At 32.4% G+C, this 24030-nt stretch overlaps 1 protein-coding gene across 1 annotated transcript in view; it reads right to left on the bottom strand.

Moving 5' to 3' along the window:
• NPFR (Neuropeptide F receptor) overlaps positions 1-21228 on the bottom strand; it is a 68977-nt gene extending 47749 nt beyond the window's left edge. Inside the window, exon 1 of the mRNA XM_090115361.1 lies at positions 20917-21228. Within this exon, the coding sequence (XP_089971487.1) occupies positions 20917-20937 (21 nt within the window). The 5' untranslated portion in view covers positions 20938-21228. The remainder of the gene's footprint in view (positions 1-20916) is intronic.
• Between the last annotated feature and the right edge of the window lie 2802 nt (positions 21229-24030).

Genomic DNA, 24030 nt, shown 5'->3' with positions numbered 1-24030 from the left:
ATTCTATATTTATATCTATCTGTCATTGATAAGGACTACTATATTTTGTTAAGACGTCTCTAGACGATAAGGGTGCTTTTCCACTAATAATGTAAGAGAAAGTATAGCGAGGAATGTGTTTGTAAATAACCGATAGTACCTATTTATTGCTTCAAACGCTAAACGCTTCAAACGTCAAAACGTGAAACTAGGTAGAGATAAACTACGATAACATGGCGCGCCCCTCCAAATTACTGTTTCAATGTGTGTAGTGACATCCTAACGAAGGAGTTTGTATGTAGTTGTACGTATTCGTCTTTAGTACTTTACGTCCAGATTTGTTGGCCAACTAATCATAAGTTGCCGAGCGCCCAAGACAACGCACGTGTCGTTTTCATAGAATACGTCAGTGCAGCGCCATTACTAATAATAATGAGCGATTACAGCGTGACTAGTCGAGCAACAAATCCGTGGATTTGTTTTTGTTTGACGGCCGTCTCATTACGCACACATGCGTTGTGAATCTTGGTGGTGCATTGTAAATACTTTCACAAATACTTTCAAACGTTTTGAATTTAAGAGGGGCGCGCCATGTTATCGTCGTTTATCTCTAGTTAAACGTTTAATTAAACTTTACTTCTACCACAGAACAGTAAATAGTGCTTTTACAATGTTTTTGCGTACATTTAGGTAAGTACCATTCATCAAATTTTAGAGGTAGATCAATGTTAAACAATTTGTTGGAAACTAACCTCATAAATTATCTACTTAGAGGATCGTTGAAACTATGTTCTCATCAAACTTTAAAACATCTGTGTCTGTGATAAAGCGTTCAAATTAAAATAGTTCATGCTAAACTTTTGCTTAAACACACATAATATAAATAAACCTGGCCTTAATATCCTGTACAACTTGTTTATTATTTTATTATGTATGTCCCCTATTGTGCGTATGTATTTAAGTATATAAAACGTTATTACATTAGGTCGCACTCTAAACTAAATAGGTATATTATGATGTAAAGTTCTTGTGAGTTTAATGGTAACAAGCAAACAAACAGAAGTTAAAATATAGCCGTGTTCGGTTAGAACATCATTGAGTAATAAGCTAATGTTATTTTTGAAATTTTTGACGAAAACCCTAACGGCTAACTGAACTTGGAATATAAATTGTCGGTTCGATTTAGCAATTCATGACAATGCCATTAAATCATTTAAATCTGTTAAGAATTTTATTATCTGTAAGTTTTATATTCTGTGGCCACTAAAATATCGCCGTTGGTTTAATTATATTATCCCTTTTAATTTTCGCCTTCGATTTTATTAGAGAAGTTAAGCCTATAGCCAAGTTCTTGACATGTGGGTGGATTCTTATAAAAGGGATTGATACGTGGTTATAATAGAAATTTTACCAATCTATCCTAATATTGTTAAGCTAAAGAGTTTGTTTGTTTGAACGCGCAAATCTCAGGAACTTCTGGTCCAATTTGAACAATTCTTTCGGTGTTAGATAGCCTATTTATCGAGGAAGGCTACAGCCCCCCTAGTCACGATACGTTTATCTACAGCCTACGTCAATCTCATACATTCGTAGTCTATTCTATCGAACGCTACGCTAACAGAAAGCCACTTGACTAGGGGGGCAGGCTATAATTTCATCACGCTAAGACCAACAGGGCTGGAGCCACCCGGGTGAAAGCGAGGGGCGCAGCAAGTATCTACATATTATGGCATGATGGTATGTAGTACAATGTCAGTCATATAATGTGTTAAATATGGTACAAAAGACTTATCAGTGCATATTAATATCTTTTGAATATAAATTTATCAGGTTTATTTATAGGTACCTAGAGTATAAGGGCACATACATTAATTGTATGTAAGGTATATAATATTTTAGAGAACAATTCTTTTACATTTTTTCCTGTTTCAGATTCAACGTTACATTAAGTCAAGAACGTTTTGTAAATATAATGAACATTATAACACTCAACAATTACGAAATACATTTTTGTACACAACAACAGATTTACAAGATGATATTACGAAACAACGGAACACAGGAAAAAACAAAACGAATTCAAACCACAACAAAGTCTTCATTCGAAAATTCGTTAATAAGTTATCCACGTAATTCTCAACTGCTAACACTGTTAAACTTTTCCTATAACCAGCCAACAATACGTTAAAAATTGTAACAAATCTCTTTCTTTGCTAAATCAGTACTTTGTCCTGACAATTTATGGCTGGTTGCGTAATAAGGTTTGGCATGAATAAAGTTTGTGCTCTGAATTGTCAAATTAACTGCGTGAATATATTGCGGCGTGCTGCATTTGTAGCGCGGTTGGATTTCACTGTATCATGGTAATGAATCAACATAAAGACGTACGGAGCCGTATTAGTGAAATGTATGTAGAAATAGTGCAATGCAGCTTTTATAGAATGTGAGGGAGGATATTGCGTTATTAATACATTTATTTTAAATAAAATGTATGCATTTTAGTTATCACACATTTATTTTAAATCTCAAGTTCCTGGTCTGTTACAGATATTTAGCTAAGCAACTTACGGTGTGGTCTGTTTACGATCTACTGTGAAGCTACATGCAAGATTAATGATATGGTTTTTTTACAAACTTTTTTTTGCATGAGAATATTATTATTTTGTGTTTTCTCCGAATAGTGTATAAACATACAACTTCAGCCTTATATAAATTAGTACTATTTAAGCAGAATATGAGTTATATCAAGGAATATAAACATTACCCGATTACAGGCCGAGGTTAACCTTTGTACTTTCGGCGGCTATCCTGGTCTCGTAATGAGTTCTTACTTCTTATCTTCCTTATTAGGAAAGCAATGAGTAAGAAAAAATACATTGTGAGATATATTTTCTGCTATGCAATATTTTGTGATTTTTACATCTATATCAGTTGGAAACGGTCGGCTTGTAGCATTTACAATGAAGTTTTTAATAGTCTTCTCATTAGGAAAATACAAAATTACAGGAACTTTCAATGTCTTTACATGATTTTTAACACTAACCCCTCTTTATAAAATACACGTTACAACTTATAATGTTACTAAGTTTTCATCCGCATTATTTTGCGTATTTTGATGTAAAACACATTCATTTAATAAAAAACTTGAGATAGAATTCCCTTTGACAAAATAGATCATTCAGTGTGTGGTTGTAATAACAGATGTTAGGGAATAGCGTCTAGGAAACGCAATTTGTTTGAAATTTGAGTAAATAATAGATACAATATACATAGAGAAACGGCTTCATCTAGTAACAAAAAGCTCGTATTAAGGGAAATAGACACAAATTGAAACATGTTTATTTTACAAATCCTCACTTTATAATATTATAATGCGAAAGTGTGTTTGTTTGTCGTGACTGTCTTTCACGTCGCAATGGAATGAATTTACGGTATGATTTTGGAGTCTTAATATAGTTAGGAAGCTACTTTTTACCGCAGTAAAATATCACACTCCTATGGGAATTTATCTTGATCGCATAAGCGAAGCCGCGGGCAATACCTAGTAGAATATTTAGTATTATTGACTTAGCAGTAAATCATAGACAAGCTATTTAGGGTGATATATTTTGTGGCACTGGGTGAGGTCAAAAGCCTATTTACCAGAAGGCTGAGTAGGGTAAGCCTATACATTTTGTGGGTAGTAAATTGAAAATAATATTTTTAGCTAGTTACGAATTTGTCCTGCAAAAAAACTTAAAATCCTTAGGTATAAGAATTATAATTATTGATTAGAATAGCCTATTGCGGGCAAATATACAAATCAGTTGGTACTTATAGGATTAAGCACGGCATTTAAAGCAAAACACTGCCTGTATATTCTGAAAGACAGTCTTAAATCATCATCATCAGCACATTATGTTCCCTCTGCTGGGAAACGGGCCGCAAGTAAGAGAGGTTGGTTACTTAATAATTATATATTATGTTTATAGGTACTTAATATAACAATACATTTCCAGTCGTAGATATTTCCATACTCTCTAGCACAATAGTCCGGTTCACTAGTCATTAATATTGGTAAAATAGAATTCCAAATAAATTCTACAATAGGAAGCAATTTTAATATCTTCCTTGACTGAACGTAGCCTATGACGTAGCCAATCCTCTTTCAAGAGCCAAGAGCATACGTAAAAATTTAGTACATAAGTTTCTGTGTAAACACATGTGCACATTTGGAAGCAAATTTGAAAAGTAGTCTAGTTAATAAGTCATAAACAAATACATTTCTGTATACACTAAATACTGATCATAATATGTAATTATATCTATATGACTAGCTTTCCACCCGCGGCTTCGCCCGCGTTTTCAAATAAAAACTCGCATAGTTCCCGTTCCCGTGGGGTTTCGGGGATAAAACTTATCCCATGTGTTGATCCAAGTTACCCTCTATATGTGTGCTAAATTTCATTGTAATCGGTTCAGTAGTAGTTGCGTGAAAGAGTAACAAACATACACATACACATCCATCCTTACAAACTTTCGCATTTATAATACGAGTTTAGTAGGACAATGTTGTTTGAAATAGTAACTTGAAAGCTAAAAGAGATAGCACATATTTCAGTTAATGCGTTGGCACTTCTATTGAAAGCGAAACATAATGAATTTCCAGAATGTTCCCGTATCGCATTCAAACGTAATTTCAATTTATTTCTACACCTTAGTATATTATGTAGAATACAATGTAGTAAAACATTTAGTAAGAATGTTTGAAATTTGATTCTTTATCAATCTTCAATACATGTTCAGTACGTACCTAGATGCTTAATTAATAAAAAAAGAGCGAGTGTACCGAGCACATGTGTCAGAAGATATTGCCATGACGCGAGCAGACATCACGAACAAAATCTGTGCGCCAAGATGGCGGCGCGGGGCGCGCGAATGACGGCTAGACAGTCATAGATTATGCGATGTCACTGACTCACCGCTATAGAGGCGACACTTTGTTTCTTTCTGTCTATTTTATTGGGTGCCACTCCTTACATGCACGTTGACTTGAAATTTTCTTTGTACTTACTTAATACATATTTATTTTAGATATAAACTGACTTTACTACGCGGGGCTAACAATATCTGGCATATAATATAGGATGAGGAGGTTCAGTCAGGGCTATGGGAAGTTTCATTCCTTACAAATTGAGCCTTTTTTAGAAAAAAAATAAAAGCCGTGTAAAAATTGTGTTTATTTATATTTAGTTCATCATCCTCAGAACATGTTCCCGGCTCAGAAATTGCTTGTATTGTTCCAGTACTATTGTAGCACACCTTCGGCTAAAATAAATATAATAATAATAATGTTAGTGATGGCTAAAATAATATTTTATTTGTTATACAAATCCGTAAAATTTTATTATTATTACTAACATCAATACAAGGAACAGCAGACTTCTTTAGAATACGCCTTCCCGCTTTTGTGGTATATTTATCCTCATCGCGAAAATGCAATGAACAGACGCAAGTTCTATCGGATGGTAGCCAGGTTTCTTCACTGCGGTTGTTTTGGACAAATTTTACCCATTTTTCCCGTTCTTCATGGCCCAGACATGGAAACCTTGAATAGAAAAAATATTAATCTCTGAACTAGCGGTCCGCCCCGGCTTCGCCCGTGGTACATAATTCGCAATAAAAAGTAGCCTATGTTTTTTCTCAGGGTCTAAAGATTGTCTGTGCCAAATTTCATCAAAATCGGTCCAATAGTTTATGAGCCTATTTATTACAATCAAACAAACAAACAAAGTTTTCCTCTTTATAATATTAGTGCAGATAAATAAATAATAATTCAATTATACGTTCAAGTCAGTAGCTTATACAATATCAATTAAAATTGATTAAAATCAATTAACAAAAAAAAAAATTGGTGATTAAGTAATTGATTTTCATATTTCATGATTTCACCTTTTTTCAATTAACAACCAGTCTATGCTTTTCTAAATATGTAAAATTATTATTTTATACTATAAAAATATACGCCAGCAAATATTACTAACAACACTTATTTCATGCCCAATGTCATATCTTAAATTTTTAATCTATGACAAATGACGCAAAATGTCGCCCGCCAAAAATTTTGTTCTAACTAAGTTTTAAAAATTATTATCTAGTTACTTACTGATTGAAAAGTTATTCCTTTGCACTTTTCCGTATTATTTGTATTATTTGTGCAATATCGTAACACACACGTAGGCATATTTGATGCGTTTCACTTTAAAACAAATAAAAAATGAGCGTGACGTTCGCGCCAATGAGCGAGCAAGCGACTGAGTGCAGTTACGCCACATGACGTATGTTGAGTGGAACATAAGTGGTGTAGGCGGTATCGACTCCATATTAATATTATCTCAATGTGACGCGACCATAAAATTTTACTCTCAACGCGCCTAAGGAAGTTTCACTTTAAAAAATATACAGAAAATAATTAGAAACCTTCATAAAAAATCACTTTATGCTAGAAACAATGTAGGTACTACCTAAAGGCTTAACATTATGATAAATAAATAAAGCACGTTCGTATAAATAAGAAAGTATATTAGTTAGGTTCAGGTTCAGGATGTACGCTGCTTAAAACATTAATATCATAATATTTTATTTATCGATTTCCTCATACCTATATAACACCATAATATACTGCATATGCGTTCCAGATTATATTTAGTTTTTATCGCTCTAATATAAACAATTTAAAAGTGTTTAAATTTTGAGGTTATGTGCGCATCTGCTTTTTGTATGGAGATGATTTATCAAATGTTTCTCAGCTTCATCTATTATAGATTATCAGAATAAAATATAAATGTAATAACCAGATTAATAGATATAAAAGTATTGTTTTTAATTTTATCTCGTGTTGATAGAATTACGGCGTCTATGATTCTGCAATTCATGTCGAATAATAGATTGTCTTCGTATTCAAATCCGCGTTGAGAGCGGTTTTTCAGTTGTAATCAAAAGTCGTGGCGAACCAACTTACTTAATTTAACGAATCTATGTACAGTGGTTCACGTCAGTCGTATACGAATGTTTCCTCGAATGACCAAGCGAATGTTTGGAAAAAAATTGGTTGTCTGTAAAGTCGGTTTACTGACGATAGTTAAACGTGACATCGTCCGATTGTGCTTCTTTGTCGCTCGTTCCGCGCTCTCGCTTGCACTTCAAGCCTTACATGGAACGCCTCAGAGCGAGGTAACGCCGCATGAGTCATGTTTTTTCGTGCGTGCAGCCGGCTCTATCGAATTATAAAACGTTGTCACGTCAAAAAAAGTAAATTAAGTTCGAAAAAGTAAATTTTTCTACAATTTTATGAAAATTCAATGCAAGCCATTTTGTCGTTCAATGAATACCGGTAAAATTTACACATTTCCCACTAAACGAATACAACTGAATCAAATTTTCCGAGCCTTTATAATAACCACATCAATCAAAAACGTTTACACTATTGTGAATGTTTTGTGATTTAAATTGGTATTATTTATTACTATTGCTATTTTTATTAAAACCGTAGGTCGAAGCTGGCTTCATAATATAAAATATGTCTATGGTATTTTTTTATAGAATTTCTAGGAACTTTATTAATTGCTATTGTTTTTATTGTTAATGTATATGAATGGAATGAAAATTTTTATATTCATTTTTACATTCAATTTATGACCTCTTATTTCCAGACAGTTTACGCCGTGAATTGAACTGATTGGCAAATTCATATTATGATCGCAATAAACAGCCATGGTTAAATTATTATTGTATTATGTATATGAATTTTCCAGTCAGTTCAATTCACGGCGTAAATTGACTAGGAATAAGAGGTCATCATAATACGGCCCCAGGTAATTAAAAAAATATGGTATAAGAATAAGACTGAAAAAATATGTACTATAATAATATTATCTAGTTTCTCTTCTAAACAAATTCAACAGCTTCTAATCTTTCAACTATAAATAAATGCAATAGTACTTCTAACGTCGTATGCAATCTATTCCAATTAGGGAAGATTAATCTATTTAAAATGGTTCATCAGACAACAATATACTATCATACAATCATACAATATGAAATGAGGAACGCCGTTGTTTTTCGAATATTACGAATAAAGCAAATCCATTATTTTTTGGACGTCTGTTAATACAAGTAGAAATGTTGTTAAAACAAGTAGAAATTACTTTAAGTACTTTTTATTTTATTTTTACTACCTTTTCACACGCAGCTTCGTCCGCGTAGTCAAAGAAAAACCCGCATAGTTCTCGTTCCCATGGGATTTTCGGGATAAAAACAATCCTATGTGTTAATCCAAGTTACCATCCATGTGTATATATTTCGAGGAGTAACAAGCAAAAACAACTTTCGCGTTTAAAATATTAGTAGGATTAATGTTTTCATAAAATTTTCCGGTATTGTTTTCATTAACAATCCGTTGAAAACCAAATGTATACACAATAAAGCCCGCTGTATCCAGTATTGAAACAATATACGAGTCGGTTAATTAATTTTTATGGCCAACCCGTTTGATATATGAAAAACAACGTGAAAATACATTCGGAGACGTGATACAAATGAATGAGGCTTTTTTTTTCAATTTAATAACGTAATGGAGTACATTTGTTAGTGGTTTTTTGTACCTACTGTGTTTCGATGGTTTGATATTGCGTTTTTACTTATCAATTGATTGATGGTGTGAAATAGATGGGACGAAGAATTATGTATTATAATGTATGCTTTCCGCACGCGGCTCCGTCCGTGTATTTTTAACGAAAATTCCTATTGAAAACCTACGAATATATAGGTAGCTTAAAACAAAAATCGCAAAATATTATAAAATCAATTCGTTGCAACGTGAAAGTACACGCATTTATAATGGTAAGGATTATTATTATCGTTATGGATTAGTTTTAAACATTTAATATCCCAACGATTCAGGAATCAGGAGTTTTAACATCACGACTTTAGTAACCTATTAACGGACACAAAATACATGGATTACAAAAATATATCATACAGAAAAATCAAAATATCTTCAATTAAAATTTTGTAACCGCATTCAAACAGGTTACATCAGTTAATGAACAAAAAATAAAATGTTACTCATAACGTACACCCCGACTGCACGTACTAGTTTACATAATACGTCATTTAAAATAAGTAAAGTCCCACGAACCCAAGTGGGGTAAGGGGCAGATGCATTATTCATACATCTGTTTCACTGATCGATTTTCTTTAGGGACAAGTAGGTGATCAGCCTTCTGTGTCCTACCAGACCGAGACATTTTTTTTCTTCGTCTTCACCGGGAATCGAACCCAGGACTCCTCGGTGCTACGCTCACGCGTCAACCACTGTACCAAGGAGTCGGTCAAAGTCTCTAGTAATTTAAAATATCTTACGTGAAAAAAATTCGTCTATTTTCATAACATCAACTATAAATCAGACTTATTTCATTCTAAGAGTTTCACAACTTTACCCTATAGAGATCTGTTGAAACTGGACGTCAAAGATAACTCCAAACTTTTATTAACTTAAGACTTTTTCTAGCGCTTTTGAATCAACATCTTATATTTATGTAACCTTCATTGGTATGAAGAATATACTTCCGCTATACATAGGTTTAAGTAGACTATTTTATACCATGAATAAAAAAATCAGTAATGTTTGGATGATCCACCCAAACAGCTGGTTACGATTTTTTGAAACAAATTTACAACAGCATTTAATATTATATAATATGTAGGTAGTTAACATAACTGATATTGAAGTTAAAAGAAAGATGAAAGAAAGTTATATATTATGTACTTATACATAATCATCTTTAATTATAATAGAAACATACATCTGAAAAAATTACACTCTAATCAAAATACAACGACATAATATTCTGTATCATAACTATACGAGGACGGAACACTCTAAAATACAAGACACATGTTAAGATAAGATAGTAATAATATTATTATTTAAAAAGAAAATCATGAATATTTATTAATATACGTTGTACTTATTTCAATACATTTAGTATTCCCACCGCATCAAAATAATAATACGTTTATGAGTACTAGCCTTTTATTGTACGCAGTTAAATTTTATTAAAAGGTCAAACATAATGACTGTCATATTTAGTAATATAATTTGTCTTAATTAGAGAATGATGATGATTAGATTGGAACATGTAATAAAATCTAATTAGAATATTGTGTCCAAAATTATCTTTAGCATTTACTACTTCACTGGATGATTTTTTTATAAAACTAGCGGTCCGCCCCGGCTTCGCCTGTGGTACATAATATTTACGTTTTCTCTACATAAGAACCATCCTCGTACTTCAAGGAATATAATAAAAAAAGAATTATCGAAATCGGTTCAGCCGTTCTCGAGTTATGCGCTTACCAACACATTTTGCGATTCATTTTTATATATAAGACTAGCGGTCCGCCCCGGCTTCGCCCGTGGTACATAATATGTATTTACGTTTTCTCTACATAAGAACCATCCTCGTACTTCAAGGAATATAATAAAAAAAGAATTATCGAAATCGGTTCAGCCATTCTCGAGTTATGCGCTTACCAACACATTTTGCGGTTCATTTTTATATATAAGAAGATAAGAAGGTAATGCATGCAACTTTGTCTGCGTTTAAAAATATTGTAAACCTTCTTCATAATTTTATTTATAGCATTCAAATGCTAAAAAAAATTGAGACGCTAGAAATTGCATCGGCATTCGAATCCTAATTTTTTTCTATGCCTTCAAAATATCTGACCTCATTTTTCTTGATTAATTTTATAGAACATAGGAATACTTTTTTAAATAAAAACAACTGCAAATCAAGAAAAAAGTTCCACTAAAATTCTTTCTACTTCAATATCTATTTGTATGGGGAATTCAGGTATAGTAACATAATTACCTACAATAAATTGAATAGGTAATAGACCTACAGCTCTCGAGATCGTCAACAATAATGGCTTAACAATGGACACAATAGCCGGATTTTCGACTTGCACAGACTAAAAATACATTTAAGGCTGCAGTCTAGCAAAATTGCGTTTTCAACAAGTTATTTGACAATTTTTTCCCGGCTAATGAAATGATAAACTGAATTTTTTTTTCTTGTTTATCAATTAGTGTTATATACGCAATGCGCGTGAATTTTTTCACATTTATAAAGTTACTTTATGTTACCTTAATCAGGCCTTCAAGATAAGTCTATTTCCCCCAAAGACATTTCGAGCTAAGTTTGTGCACTCACTACGTTGCAACCGATTACAATTTACAAAATCTGATCAGCGCATTATTATCCTTATATAGTCGTTATTAAAAACTGCTGAACACAATTGCCGAAAAACTTATGATTTTCTTAATTAGAACGTTATAAATTCATTAAATTTCCCATTTTTTGCCTTACAAAATCTATTGTTAAATACTGCTAAAAGTTATTTTTTCCATTAATTTATTCGAGTTGGTTGAAGACCAATGAGTATTAATCCTTTAAAAAAATTTTTTTTTTAATTTTGATAATTCCTTAAATATTAAAAAAATATTTAAAATAATTAGGAAAAATCCTAGCGAATTTCTTTAGTCGCGCTCCTTGGGCCGGAGCGTTCTGACGTGTGCTCTATGCTCGATTTTCCTTCATACCGAAGTGAAAGTTGCTCTACTTCATTAAATTTAATATTTTTGTTAATTGATTATTTTTATCTTAGTTTTGTGCAAATATTCGTATTTTTAAACATTTGATTTCGATATGGAAAATAAACGAAAAAAATACGCGTGTAACTACTAGAAAAAAAATTATCTTCGAACATAAAGTTAATGAAACCAAATAGATTGCAAAGGTGATTGGCAACAATTTCTTTATTTTACGGGGTGTCAGTAAAGGGATGTATATTTCTTTAAAACTAAAGTAAGCTCATAAATTTTCTTATAATATAATTTTTTTGAAGTTCCAAAAATGTTTATTTTTCGTTTGAGAAATACGAAATATAATATAAACTTGTATTGAGAACTTGAACTTCCCAAGTTCATCCGGGGAAATCCCCATACGGGGAAAATGATTTGTTTACTCCAAAATTGATCCGAGGTGTTTTAATTTTTTCTTCTAGTCATTTTCAACGTAGCGGCATGTTGTTTGATTATTAATTTTGTAACTTAAATACAGGATGTTGGTTTTATATTCTGATCTTACAGACGCGCTGACAAATTTAGTCCGCCATTTCTAGTTTAGTCTACCAACTCTAAGTACCAATATTAAAACGAATGGATTATCATCACATCATCAAAATTCAGATGTAATGGAAGATCACAATAACATAGAAAATTCAGTGGGTGTTGAGAACTAAACAAACAGAAGTAACAGAGACGCGAAGAATAAAAAAAGAGGACGAAAACGATAATTCGTTGATGCTTTCCCTTTTCGACGTATTGTTAGGGTACATCACCAATCTGCAAAAAACAAAACTGATGATTCCCAATTGCTGATTAAAAATGAAAAACAAATAATCGACAACAGTGGTGAAAATTTGCTGATCATAATGAAACATCCTTCAGTGGTAGCAGATTTATTCATTTCAAATGTATCGGTGAACAGCGTAAAGGAGAGGAGGACAGGAAAACATTATGAATGTGGATGGTGGATTGTATACAGGTTGTAATCGATAAGTATGTGCAGGCGATTATGACGTTATTATTGCAGGTATCAAAAAACTTAAAACTGATATCGAAATTACTTTACCTAATGAGCAAAATGACAATAATAACTTTTTAAAAGTATAACGAGAAATATCTAAAAAATTTACTTTATACACTCCCATATCAAAAAGGGAAAATGGGACTAGTAGAAGTTAAATGTCTAATTCCGGCAAAAGACATGAATGCGGAAGATGCGGTTAAAAAAATTAAATATTTGAAATACAATGCAAAAAATAACACTTTTGTCATAGATAAGAATCATGACTATTTTTTCTAAATTCAGGGACAACTAAACGTTGCAGAAGCAGAAGTCTGCTTATTTGCTGTTTGGACTGGAGTGAATCATTCGTTAAAAATAGAATATATAAAAAAGTATGTAACGTTTAGGCAAAATAAAATGATGGACCATTACCTATCAAGATTTTACATAAATTGCCTACTGTCAGAATTGATTGATTCGAGACTTCAGCATTCGATGCCCATCAAGGACCCATCCTATATCATTCAAGCGATTGAAAAAAAAAAGATAAATCCAGTGCAACCGATAAAGCATCAGAATGCTAGCAAAAGATTTATTAGGTTTATCAATATAAATCTATATATTACACATAATATAATAAATCTGTAGAAGACGCGAAGACTGACATCCGCGCGGACGGAGTCGCGGGCGGAAGCTAGTCAGAAATAAATATCTTTTATTTTCATTTAACACAAACATTACATTTTTTTTACTATATACAAAATTTGTTTATCCGTTTTATTAGTTAAACTGAACAACTTTCACTAAGAAACTTAGGTCGAAAAAAATGTATAGAGTTCTGCATTTTGTATGGAAAGCTTATTGAAGTGAAACTTCTTTATCGGGGGTGGACAAAAATTTTGTGTAACATTTTTGCGTTACGCCGCGCGCGTGACATTTTTGCGTTACGCCGTACTCGTGACATTTTTGCGTTACGCCGTACTCGTGACTATATACATTATACATGTTATATTAAAGTGATCAGCAAAATCAAAGGGTTTGTTTTAATTCTAATTCCAGTGAATTTCTAAAAAAAGTAAATAAGTAATTACATCTATTTTTCTAATACTTAGGTGTAATAATGGTATTTATTTTTCTAAGTTATTTATGATTAACCTCACTTTTTGATTGTATTTTTCAATACACTAACACGTGGGTGGAATTATGGTATCAATTTTTTCTAATACTTGAATGTTGATTGTGGTATTTATTTTTCTAAAATTGTATTTAAAGTTAACCTCAGTTTTTGATTGAATTTTTTAAAACACCAACACGTGGGCGAGATCATGTTATTTATTTTTCAAGTTATTTAAGCTTAACCTCTGTCATAATATGTATATACTATGTGCGTCATTAATTTCTGACTGTTTCGAGATTTCGACATTAGGAATTTATATTTATTACCTCTATTGTTCGAACAAAAATAAGTTACCGCCTTTAAGAACTTGCCGACAATGTAAGTACAGTATTGTTTCTTAGAAAACATTTTAGGAGTATACGATAATAAATCTATGACTCACGTTAACACGTGTTTGCTTGATTGGTGTTCAATTATGATTTTGTGAATTCAATATAATTTATAAGAATAAACCTCAAACTCTTTATGTCCAATCAAAATCCGCCTAAGTCGAAATCCTTTATAAGTTGAAAACTCTATATAACTCGAATTTTTTGGCGTCTCCCTTGGTCTTTTGAACTACCGCACGAGCTGAGCGAGCGAAGCGAGCGAGTCGCGGCAGTGGCCGGCGTAAATATTCAAATAGGTAGCGAGGAGCGAAGCGACGAGCATCTTAGGTTAACTTTTGAACTACCGCACGAGCCGAGCGAGCGAAGCGAGCGAGTTGCAGTAGCGGCCGGTGTAAATATTTAAATAGGTAGCGAGGAGCAAAGCGACGAGCATCTTAGGTTAACTTTTGATTTTTGAACTACCGCACGAGCCGAGCGAGCGAAGCGAGCGAGTTGCAGCAGCGGCTGGTGTAAATATTTAAATAGGTAGCAAGGAGCGAAACGACGAGCGTGTTAGACTAACGTATTTCTGTAATATTGTATACAAGCTGTGCCGCGCGGTTTCACCCGCGTGGCTATGCTCCTGTTGGTCTTAGCGTGATAATATATAGCCTATATTACTCGTGGATAATGTAGCTTTCGAATGGTGAAAGAATTTTTAAAATCGGTCCAGTAGTTTATGAGCCTATTCATTACAATCAATCAAACAAACAAACAAACAAAGTTTTCCTCTTTATAATATTACTGTAGATAGTAAATTATTTTTTGAAAAATAAGGTCATAAAGAAGTTTCACTTCTTACGTGTGTACTCTAGTACACGCACACATTTTTTTTTTTTTTTATATTTCGTCCAAATTTCTTTGTAAAAGTTGATCAGTTATATAAACATGAAGTTGAAGATATCAATAGAAAGTATTCGCAAATTTTGTGTACTGATAAAAAAAAAATCACCCGGTGTAATTTTCACGAAAATTGTTTCAAATTGTCATTTTTGGTACTTATTACGAATATTAAATTATGCATACGAATGATTTAATTTTTAAAAATTAAGTGGAGCAACTTTCCCTTAGTACATTTGTATTATTTACATATAGGATGACAGGATGCATTTGTTTGCACTACTAGACCAAGCCCTTAAGTATAAAAGATATAAGAAGAGAAAAAGTTGCCTAGTAAAATGTAAATGACATTGAATTGACAGCTTAGCCGCTTAGGTAGGTAGGTACTAAGAATATGACACAAAACTAGCTTCAAGTTTCGTATTTACTCGCACAAAATAATAAGCTGTTGTAAAAAATATTAAATAATACTTCAGTTATATATATATTTACTTCAGTTAGTTAGTATCACTGTGCCAAATATTATCTCGATTCGGGCAGCCTTGTTGCGTAAAAGTGTAGGTAAACAATATTTTATAGGCTAGGGCTTAGGCTATTCCCAAAAATTTCATCTTTATGTCCATACTAGCTGTGCCCGCGACTTCGTCCGCGTGGAATAGTGACTGCATAGTAGGTAGTTACTACTTAACTTTTATTGAATAAACACGTACTACCATAAATAATTAAACGAACTGTTAGTAAAATTTATTACTAAACTGAGCTAAAAAATAAAAATAAATTCCTTCCTTGTATGGATGTTTTTGACAATATAAATAACCGTTTCTACGAAAAATCTATTTTTTCATTCGTTGATCTCAAAAATAAAAATTCCAATCACCAGAACGACAGGAAATTTTAATAATTTATTTTTAATTGTGTTTTGCACAATTTTGTTAAATTACGACTGGATGAAAATTTTGTTCGTGGTCGTCGTCGTCGTTGGTAAGGTGAACAAATCCTTATCAAAACATCATACGCTTAAGACAATAATTAGTATCGATAGCGGATTCTATTCCTTTGCGTTTTGACGTTTGTCTCAGCGCTCAGATCTTTCCTGTCTCACGCCGTAGTAACTAAACCGTTTAGACAGTGCAATAAAAATTAAATAAAAAAAAACTCAACGCAACGAAGAAAAGTGCATAGAAAAAGGAAAACATGTTGTGTGGTTTTATGAAACCACGGTAAAAGTGAAACTTAGGCACAAAATTATCGTATTTGTACGATAATGACTCCGAACACTGCTTTATACCTACTCGGCAGCCGACCGTCACGCGACATGCGCTACACAGACCAAAAAGTTTGAGACGATGTAATAAAAGTTTCACTAATTTTACAAACTTCCCGAAGATCTTTAAAAATAAATACCATTTTAAATATTTATAAAAATAAAAAAACAAAGTCATCGGGGCTGCCATACCATCATTATCATATCATATACAATTATATTTTTTTTATAATGGTACTTAATTTTAAAGATCGTCGGGAAGTTTGTAAAATTATTATTTATTCCTTTTCCTTCGTTGCGTTGGGTTTTTCTTTTTAATTTTTAAATTTTTAACTTCGGTTTCTTATTTTCATGTGATATTTTCAAGTGAGCGAGACCTACCTCTACCTCCATATTACATTCCTACATCATATTGATATCTATAAGTTTGTTGCTCCTTGACATCTTTTAAGTTGGGCCGTAACCGTGCACAAATTGTAATGGATCACAGTGGCAAAAGAAGTGGTATCTTTAGGAAAAAAAATTGCCAAGAGCCAGGCCTATGTGGCTTTGAGTAGAGTTCAAAATTTCCAGGGTGTGGCTATCCTCTCGCTCCCATATCCCCCTCTTCTTTCACAGACTTTCAACCCTTCTCTTTCCACACCTAGTAAATGGCAGAACCGATTTTGATGTAAACCATATTATCTAATTATACCTATATGTACACGTCATATCCTGTCGTTTGATGCTCCATTTGGTTTATTTATCTAACCACTGTCACCCCTAAATGTAATAAACGGATGAACCGATTTCGATAAAACACATTGCTCTTTTATATTTTGATATGCCGCTTGAGTATATTATTTGACCACATTCGATTATTGTTCATTCCCACTTTCACCGCTGTAATCTAATAAATGGATAAACCGAATTGGATAAAAATATAACTAATATTTTTTCCCACATTCCCACTTTTACCTCTATATACCTAAGTATAATAAATGGATGAACAGATTTTGATACACTTTATCTAAGAACCAGCGTCGGAAAATATGCTGCCTAACACGCATCTAATTCGTATTACCTGTTAGCGAGCTACGGTAGCACAAACAGACAAACATAGCGGTCAAACACTTATCACCCATCTTTTTGATGGTTAAAAATGGTTAAAAGGGGTTAAAAATATAATACGACATAATTTAAAGGACATTTTATGTATAAAATTTACCTAGAAGTAAGCATAATTCTAATTTGACCCCTTCCCCCCCTACTACCTCAGCTTACCCCCCCACCCTTGGGGACTTTCGATATGATCACCTGGACATTTATAAGGAATAATTACTGTAGCGTATAACAGATAACTTACGTTTTATCGTACACTGTATAGTGTACAATAGAATGCCTTTGCAAATGTTCGCCGTGAATACTTAAATGGTCATAACTTTTTTATTTACAAACCGATTAACATGAAATAAACACTTAATGTTAAATGAAGATTACCACAATATATTAGTGAAAACCGCATCTAAATCGGATAAGTCGTTTCTGAGATTAGCGTGCACAAACATACAGACAAACAGACCGATTTAATAATAACCCCTGCTATTTTTTTACATATTTTCATTGTACAGACATCACTTTTCTAGAATTTTATTATAATATGTATTGAATATTGATTGACCACGCGCAAGGTTACTAATTTCCACTACATCCTCACGCAAATCGTCAATTTTTATGAACATTGAATCTGTAAATAAAAAAAAATCAAAAGATAAGTGTACCTAATTTTAATAAAAAGCTACTAACAAATAAAGTTTTATCAAGAACTAAAGTGACCTTCTTTGGGCGTATAATATAGTCTTGTAAAAGTTATATGTACATGATAAAAATAAAATTTCATCATTTTCTTATTTTGTCATAACTTTAACTAATTAAAAACATGAGTCTAACTATATAATTATAATAAACAATAAATATAAAAGCTATAACTTACCTTTTGTGGGAACGCAAGAAGGCGAAAATTAAAAAAAAGCCGAAGATTTTTAAAAATGTAACCAATGAACACAATCACTGTTATCTACTATTTATTACCCAAAGAGAATACAAATACTACGTCTATTACCTATATAACTGTAACTAACATCAAATAATAAACATCTACCCTCACTTATAAAAATTAAGTATATTCACATGAAATATAAGCGCACCTGAAATTTACTCTGGGAAGATATGAATTATTTATTTAACTTTAAAAAAAAAACAAACTCACCAACATCATAATATTTAAATTATGAATTTCCAAGGAGCGTTAATATTATGTAAATTGATTTAATTTTAATGAAATCTCATAGATGGCGCTGTTTTAAATTTGTCTTTATACTACTAAGATTCATTATACTGTTTCTCTGCCAAAATTACTTAAATGATGTAGTTTTTATAGTGTAAAGGTAGACAATAGCATGGCTTACTCAAAAACAACATTTAAACATGAGTCTTTATATTGTACGCTGTCGTAGTACACGGAATACGTAAGAAAAATAAAGGTTCACAGCTCCTCCCCCGAAGGTGATAGCATGATAATATGTATATAACAGCCTGACCCGACCTGTTAGTAATATTCATGCAAAATTTGAAGTAAATCCGTGCAGTACTTTCTGAGATTAGCCTGGACAAACATACAGACAAACAGACAAACAGACAAACCGACAAACAGACAAACAGACAAAAATTCTAAAAACTATGTTTTTGGCTTCTATATCGATTATAGATCATGGATTATGTATTCTTTTAAAAAAATATTCAATGTACAGTTTTGACTTTCCTACGATTTTATTATATGTATAGATCTGACTTTGTTTGTTTGCTTGAACTCGCTTATCCACGATTTAATAAAATATTACACTGTTAAATAGTCCATTTATCGAGGAAGGCTACTTACACACTAAGACCAATATATAGGAGCGGAGCAATGCAGGTAAAACCGCGGGGCACAGTACTTTCATAATAATATGTTTAAAGTCCTTTAAACAAGAGCGAATATTCATGATGTAACAAATCTTAATACTATTATAAAGGCGAAAGTTTGTATGGATGTATGGATGTATGGATGTTTGTTACTCTTTCACGTAAAAACTACTGAACCGATTACAATGAAATTTAGCACACATATAGAGGGTAACTTGGATTAACACATAGGATAGGTTTTATTCCGGAAATCCCACGGGAACGGGAACTATGCGGGTTTTCCTTTGAAAATGCGGGCGAAGCCGCGGGCGGAAATCTAGTACATTAATAATATTATTTAAGCTTCACGGAATGTGCTAATCATGAAATATTTAGAAGGAGTAAGGAAGTCGGGAATTTCCAACCCATAGCGAGTTTATTTCTTCACGATTCAGAGATTCCTCAAAAGGGCTTTAAATCAATGTTGCGCTAATTAAAATTACGTTCGAATTAATACGGAATTTATATAATACCTTTACTGAGGATACTGAAAATACGATAAATCGTTTTATTGTATTAAGAATAATATACAAGTAAGCATTAATTAACAAATAATAGATCATTTATTAGCAATAGAAGACAAAGTATAGAGACACACAATCAAAAAAGTAACATAATTATATACCTAAATTATACATCCATACTTAATATTATAAATGCGAAAGTAACTCTGTCTGTCTGTCTGTTACTCAATCACGCCTGAACTACTGAACCAATTTGCATGAAATTTGGTATAGATATATTTTGATACCCGAGAAAGGATATAGGATACGTTTTATCCCGGAAATCCTACGGGAACGGGTTTTTCTCTGAAAACGCGGGCGAAGCCGCGGGCCGAAAGCTAGTATTAAATATTAGTAAGATAGGTAGGTAGATATAATATTATTATATTGTGAATGAAATTAACTAAAAAAATTAAATAATTCACCATACCATTATTATTACCTTACTGTTTTACAGTACAATATAAATATTATTTTTATAGTATCGCTAGCGAATTTTCTACATAAAGGCAAGAAAGAAAATATAGACGCTATTATCATTATTATAATTTAATATAATATTATTTTTTACTTCATTGAAAGAAAATGTTTTGCTAAGGAGGGAAAGCTATATTTGTTTTTGGAAATAACATCCTGTAACATCTTCCTCGATTATAATATGGTATTATGTTCTTAAAAAATAAGTAAGTACATTTAAATTGATCCTTATATTACTAGAATTATTTTTAATACTTTAATACACTTTTATCCTGAATTTTATTGAAAAAAAAACTTTCATAATTCATAATTCGAATTGGAATTTTTAGTGAATCTCGCTTAACCTAAATACATTCCATTTAACATTTCATTTAATTAATATTTTTGAAACAATACTCCTAATATTGTAATCATTCGCAAAAACTGCCCATTTTTCAGCAGAATATAATCTTTATGGAAAAGTAAGTATGGACGAGACATTCCGTGAAACTTTCTTATGCATTTTTATTAAATTATTTGCAGTATCCAAACAAATTTAATATTGAAATATTGAAACTTAAAATTATAAATTCTAAATAAATTAATGAACTCTATTATAACATGTTATTTTAAATATCCATTATAGGAAGTATAAAAAAAACAGACTTACCATGTCATCATAAAATGGCATCGGGATGCCTAACAATCTCTTGATATGATAATAGCATAATGTCCAATTCAGATCACTACCGTTGCATACATTCACTCCGAATAAACCATTTCGACCAGTCAATGAGCTTCCTTGAGCACCTATCTTGCTAAATCACAGTATAAACAATAAAAAAGTACACTAAAAACTTTAACAGTCAACACCGGCCACGCAGAAAAAAAAATGAATTCAAATTATGAACTTAGAATTTGAAAATCGAACTGTCGGATAAGTTTCGTAACATTGAGGGGGAGGGGAGCAAGCGTCCATCCACGACGGTAGCTGAAAGAAGACTGAAGCTGAATAATAAATTATTAAGCGTAGTAGCAATGTACTGTACATCTCATGAGCGAGCCACTTATCTGAGAACTGAACATTTTATCGCGTTGATAAACAGTTGTTACAATGTTTTGCCGAAATATAATTTTATTGGGTTAGCTGCGAAATTTTTCGATCTACTGTTTTCAACGGAATTAAGACTTCAATGACTAGAATTGGGTGGAAAGTTTATAAGCGTTTTAGGATCTGTTTTTTTGTACAAAATTTTGACTAATTGAAATGTTTTAAGATGAAATAATAATAGATATATTTGGAATCGATAAATTAGTTTTATAATGCTCTTTATTTGTTCAACATATAAAGGCCATGGAACTAAGAAGCAGTTGGTAATAAAATGAAGGTTAATTTTAAATATGTAAAACATAATACATAATAACACTTTCCATAAAGAGAGTCAATACGAGGTCAATAGCCAGATAGTGTCGGTAATGGGAAAAATATTACATAGAAAACTAATCAATATTATTATGGCGGTAGATTTGTAAGTTTTTTTTTTAAGTAGACGATTTTTAAAATCCATTCACCTCTTATAAGGAGTAGCACAGACTTTATTTTTTATGAAATTTATCAAGTGTTAATTAGGGCTGTGCCAAGGGTTACGGACGGAATTTTATAGGTTATATTACTATCTACATTCTACACAATTAAATAAATTAATAAAATATTAATCTTCCATGTGCCGCGTGTATTTCTTCGTACAATACCCGTCTATAAAAAACTTAAAACCTCATTTCAAATCAATGAATAATAATATTATAGTATTTGTAATTTGTAAATCTATTCATTTCTCCGTTAGTTTACTTCCCTATCGTTCCACAAAACATAAACATACATGGCAACATGAAGCCTGAAGCGTTCACACCACCAGTCTATCGGTCATCTTAATATGGGCACAGATAATATAAGACTACTAGCGGCCCGCCCCGGCTTCGCCCGTGGTACATGTTTATGTTTTCTTTCCTTAAGAACCATCCTCGTACTTCAAGGAATATTATAAAAAATAATTATAGAAATCGGTCCACCCGTTCACGCGTGATGGCGTGACCAAGGAAAACGGGTTTTATTTTTATATATATGTCACGGCTAAAGGTAGGTGAGAACATAAACTTAAGATTAGCCGGCTAAACTTAGGTTTATTTTCGACGAGGTGTTAATGTTAGTTTGTTCTATCTTTAGCCGGCTAAACTTAAGTGTAACCGCAGGCCCGTGGCTAAAAATGTCGGGGTGGGTAGATTTGGTTAGCGCCGGGCCGGTGGAGGGCTTGAGGGGCCCGCACAGTGCCAGAAAACACTCGCCCTGTTCCTTACATGTATTATAGTAACCAAATCTACCCACCCCGACTCAGGGCAGAAAGCTGGTGGCTAGGTTAGGTTAGGTTAGAACTCTTAAGACCCGCACGAGCCGAGCGAGCGCAGCGAGCGTGCTGCGGCAGCAGCCGGCGAAGTGCCAGAAAACACTCGCCCTGTTCCTTACATGTATTATAGTAACCAAATCTACCCACCCCGACATTTTTAGCCACGGGCCTGCGGTTACACTTAAGTTTAGCCGGCTAAAGATAGAACAAACTAACATTAACACCTCGTCGAAAATAAACCTAAGTTTAGCCGGCTAATCTTAAGTTTATGTTCTCACCTACCTTTAGCCGTAACATATATATATAAGATATATAATATTATTTACGATCCTAATAGAATTCGATGTACTGTGTTTTGTGATTGAAGTGAACCCTTATCTACTGGCCACAGTATGAGCGTCGTTTGAGGGATTTTTGACTGACGCGGACGCTTCGAAAAAATTTTGAGGGTATGTTTGTTTCTTTTTATGTGATAAAAGTTTGCTATAGGAATATGTTTCTTATTGTATTTTTGTATGATTAAAATATAATATAACATGTAAATAAAACGACATGAAATATATGTTATTACTTATTACCAATGTAGTTACTGCGTAGTATGTATTAGATTATCTGTGGTTCTTATATTTTACTTTACTGTATTTTTATCGTACCTATAAAAAATCTTATATCGTATCATAAATATATAATGTGAGATTTACTATTTAATATAATAAAATATTCAATTTAGTATATTTACGTTGGCCACATTTTTATTTTTTATAAATATGGAGTGGCAACCCATAAAGAAAAAAAAAAACATTCGAACGTGATTTAAAAAAGTGATTTAGTTTTGTGTGAATAAAAAGTGATTGTTTTAGATATTTAATAAAAATATAAATTATTAAATTAAAGTTTTAAATGGGAGGCAGGTCTACTGAAGAAATTCAATTATTTTTATATATTTTCTTCTCTCATAGAACTTTTCGAAAACAATTGGTAAGTACTCATTATCTGACTTTGTATTAACTCTTAAAAACGTAGCATTACTTAAACAATTTAGTTTTCAGTTTTTATCATCAGGTAAACCAGCTGCCCTGGCAGCCTTTGTTCTGCCCTATTTTCGTGTTAGGGAAATATCCCTACGAACCTTCCTCGTGCGGCGTGCCTTAACAAAAACGGTGAAATGATTATTAGGCAATTTGGTTGAGCCGTTTTCGAGTCTTACGCATACGCATTTGATTCATTTTAATTATAGTATCAATTAATGACACGATTTTTTTGCATGAACCTATATACATATTTTACCATGATTGTATTGCTAAAGCCAGTTTAAACCAGTTTCTGAAGCAAATTAGGGCTGACACTGTCACATATCATAAACAATATGTGAATATGTGGTT

The sequence above is a fragment of the Colias eurytheme genome, chromosome 23, assembly GCF_061535395.1.
Source record: "Colias eurytheme isolate Ceu_HAF_F1 chromosome 23, ilColEury1 Martin Lab GWU primary, whole genome shotgun sequence".
NCBI classification, from domain to species: domain Eukaryota; kingdom Metazoa; phylum Arthropoda; class Insecta; order Lepidoptera; family Pieridae; genus Colias; species Colias eurytheme.
The sequence above is the reverse complement of the archived record's forward strand: the minus strand, read 5'-3'. Positions and strand labels throughout refer to the sequence as shown.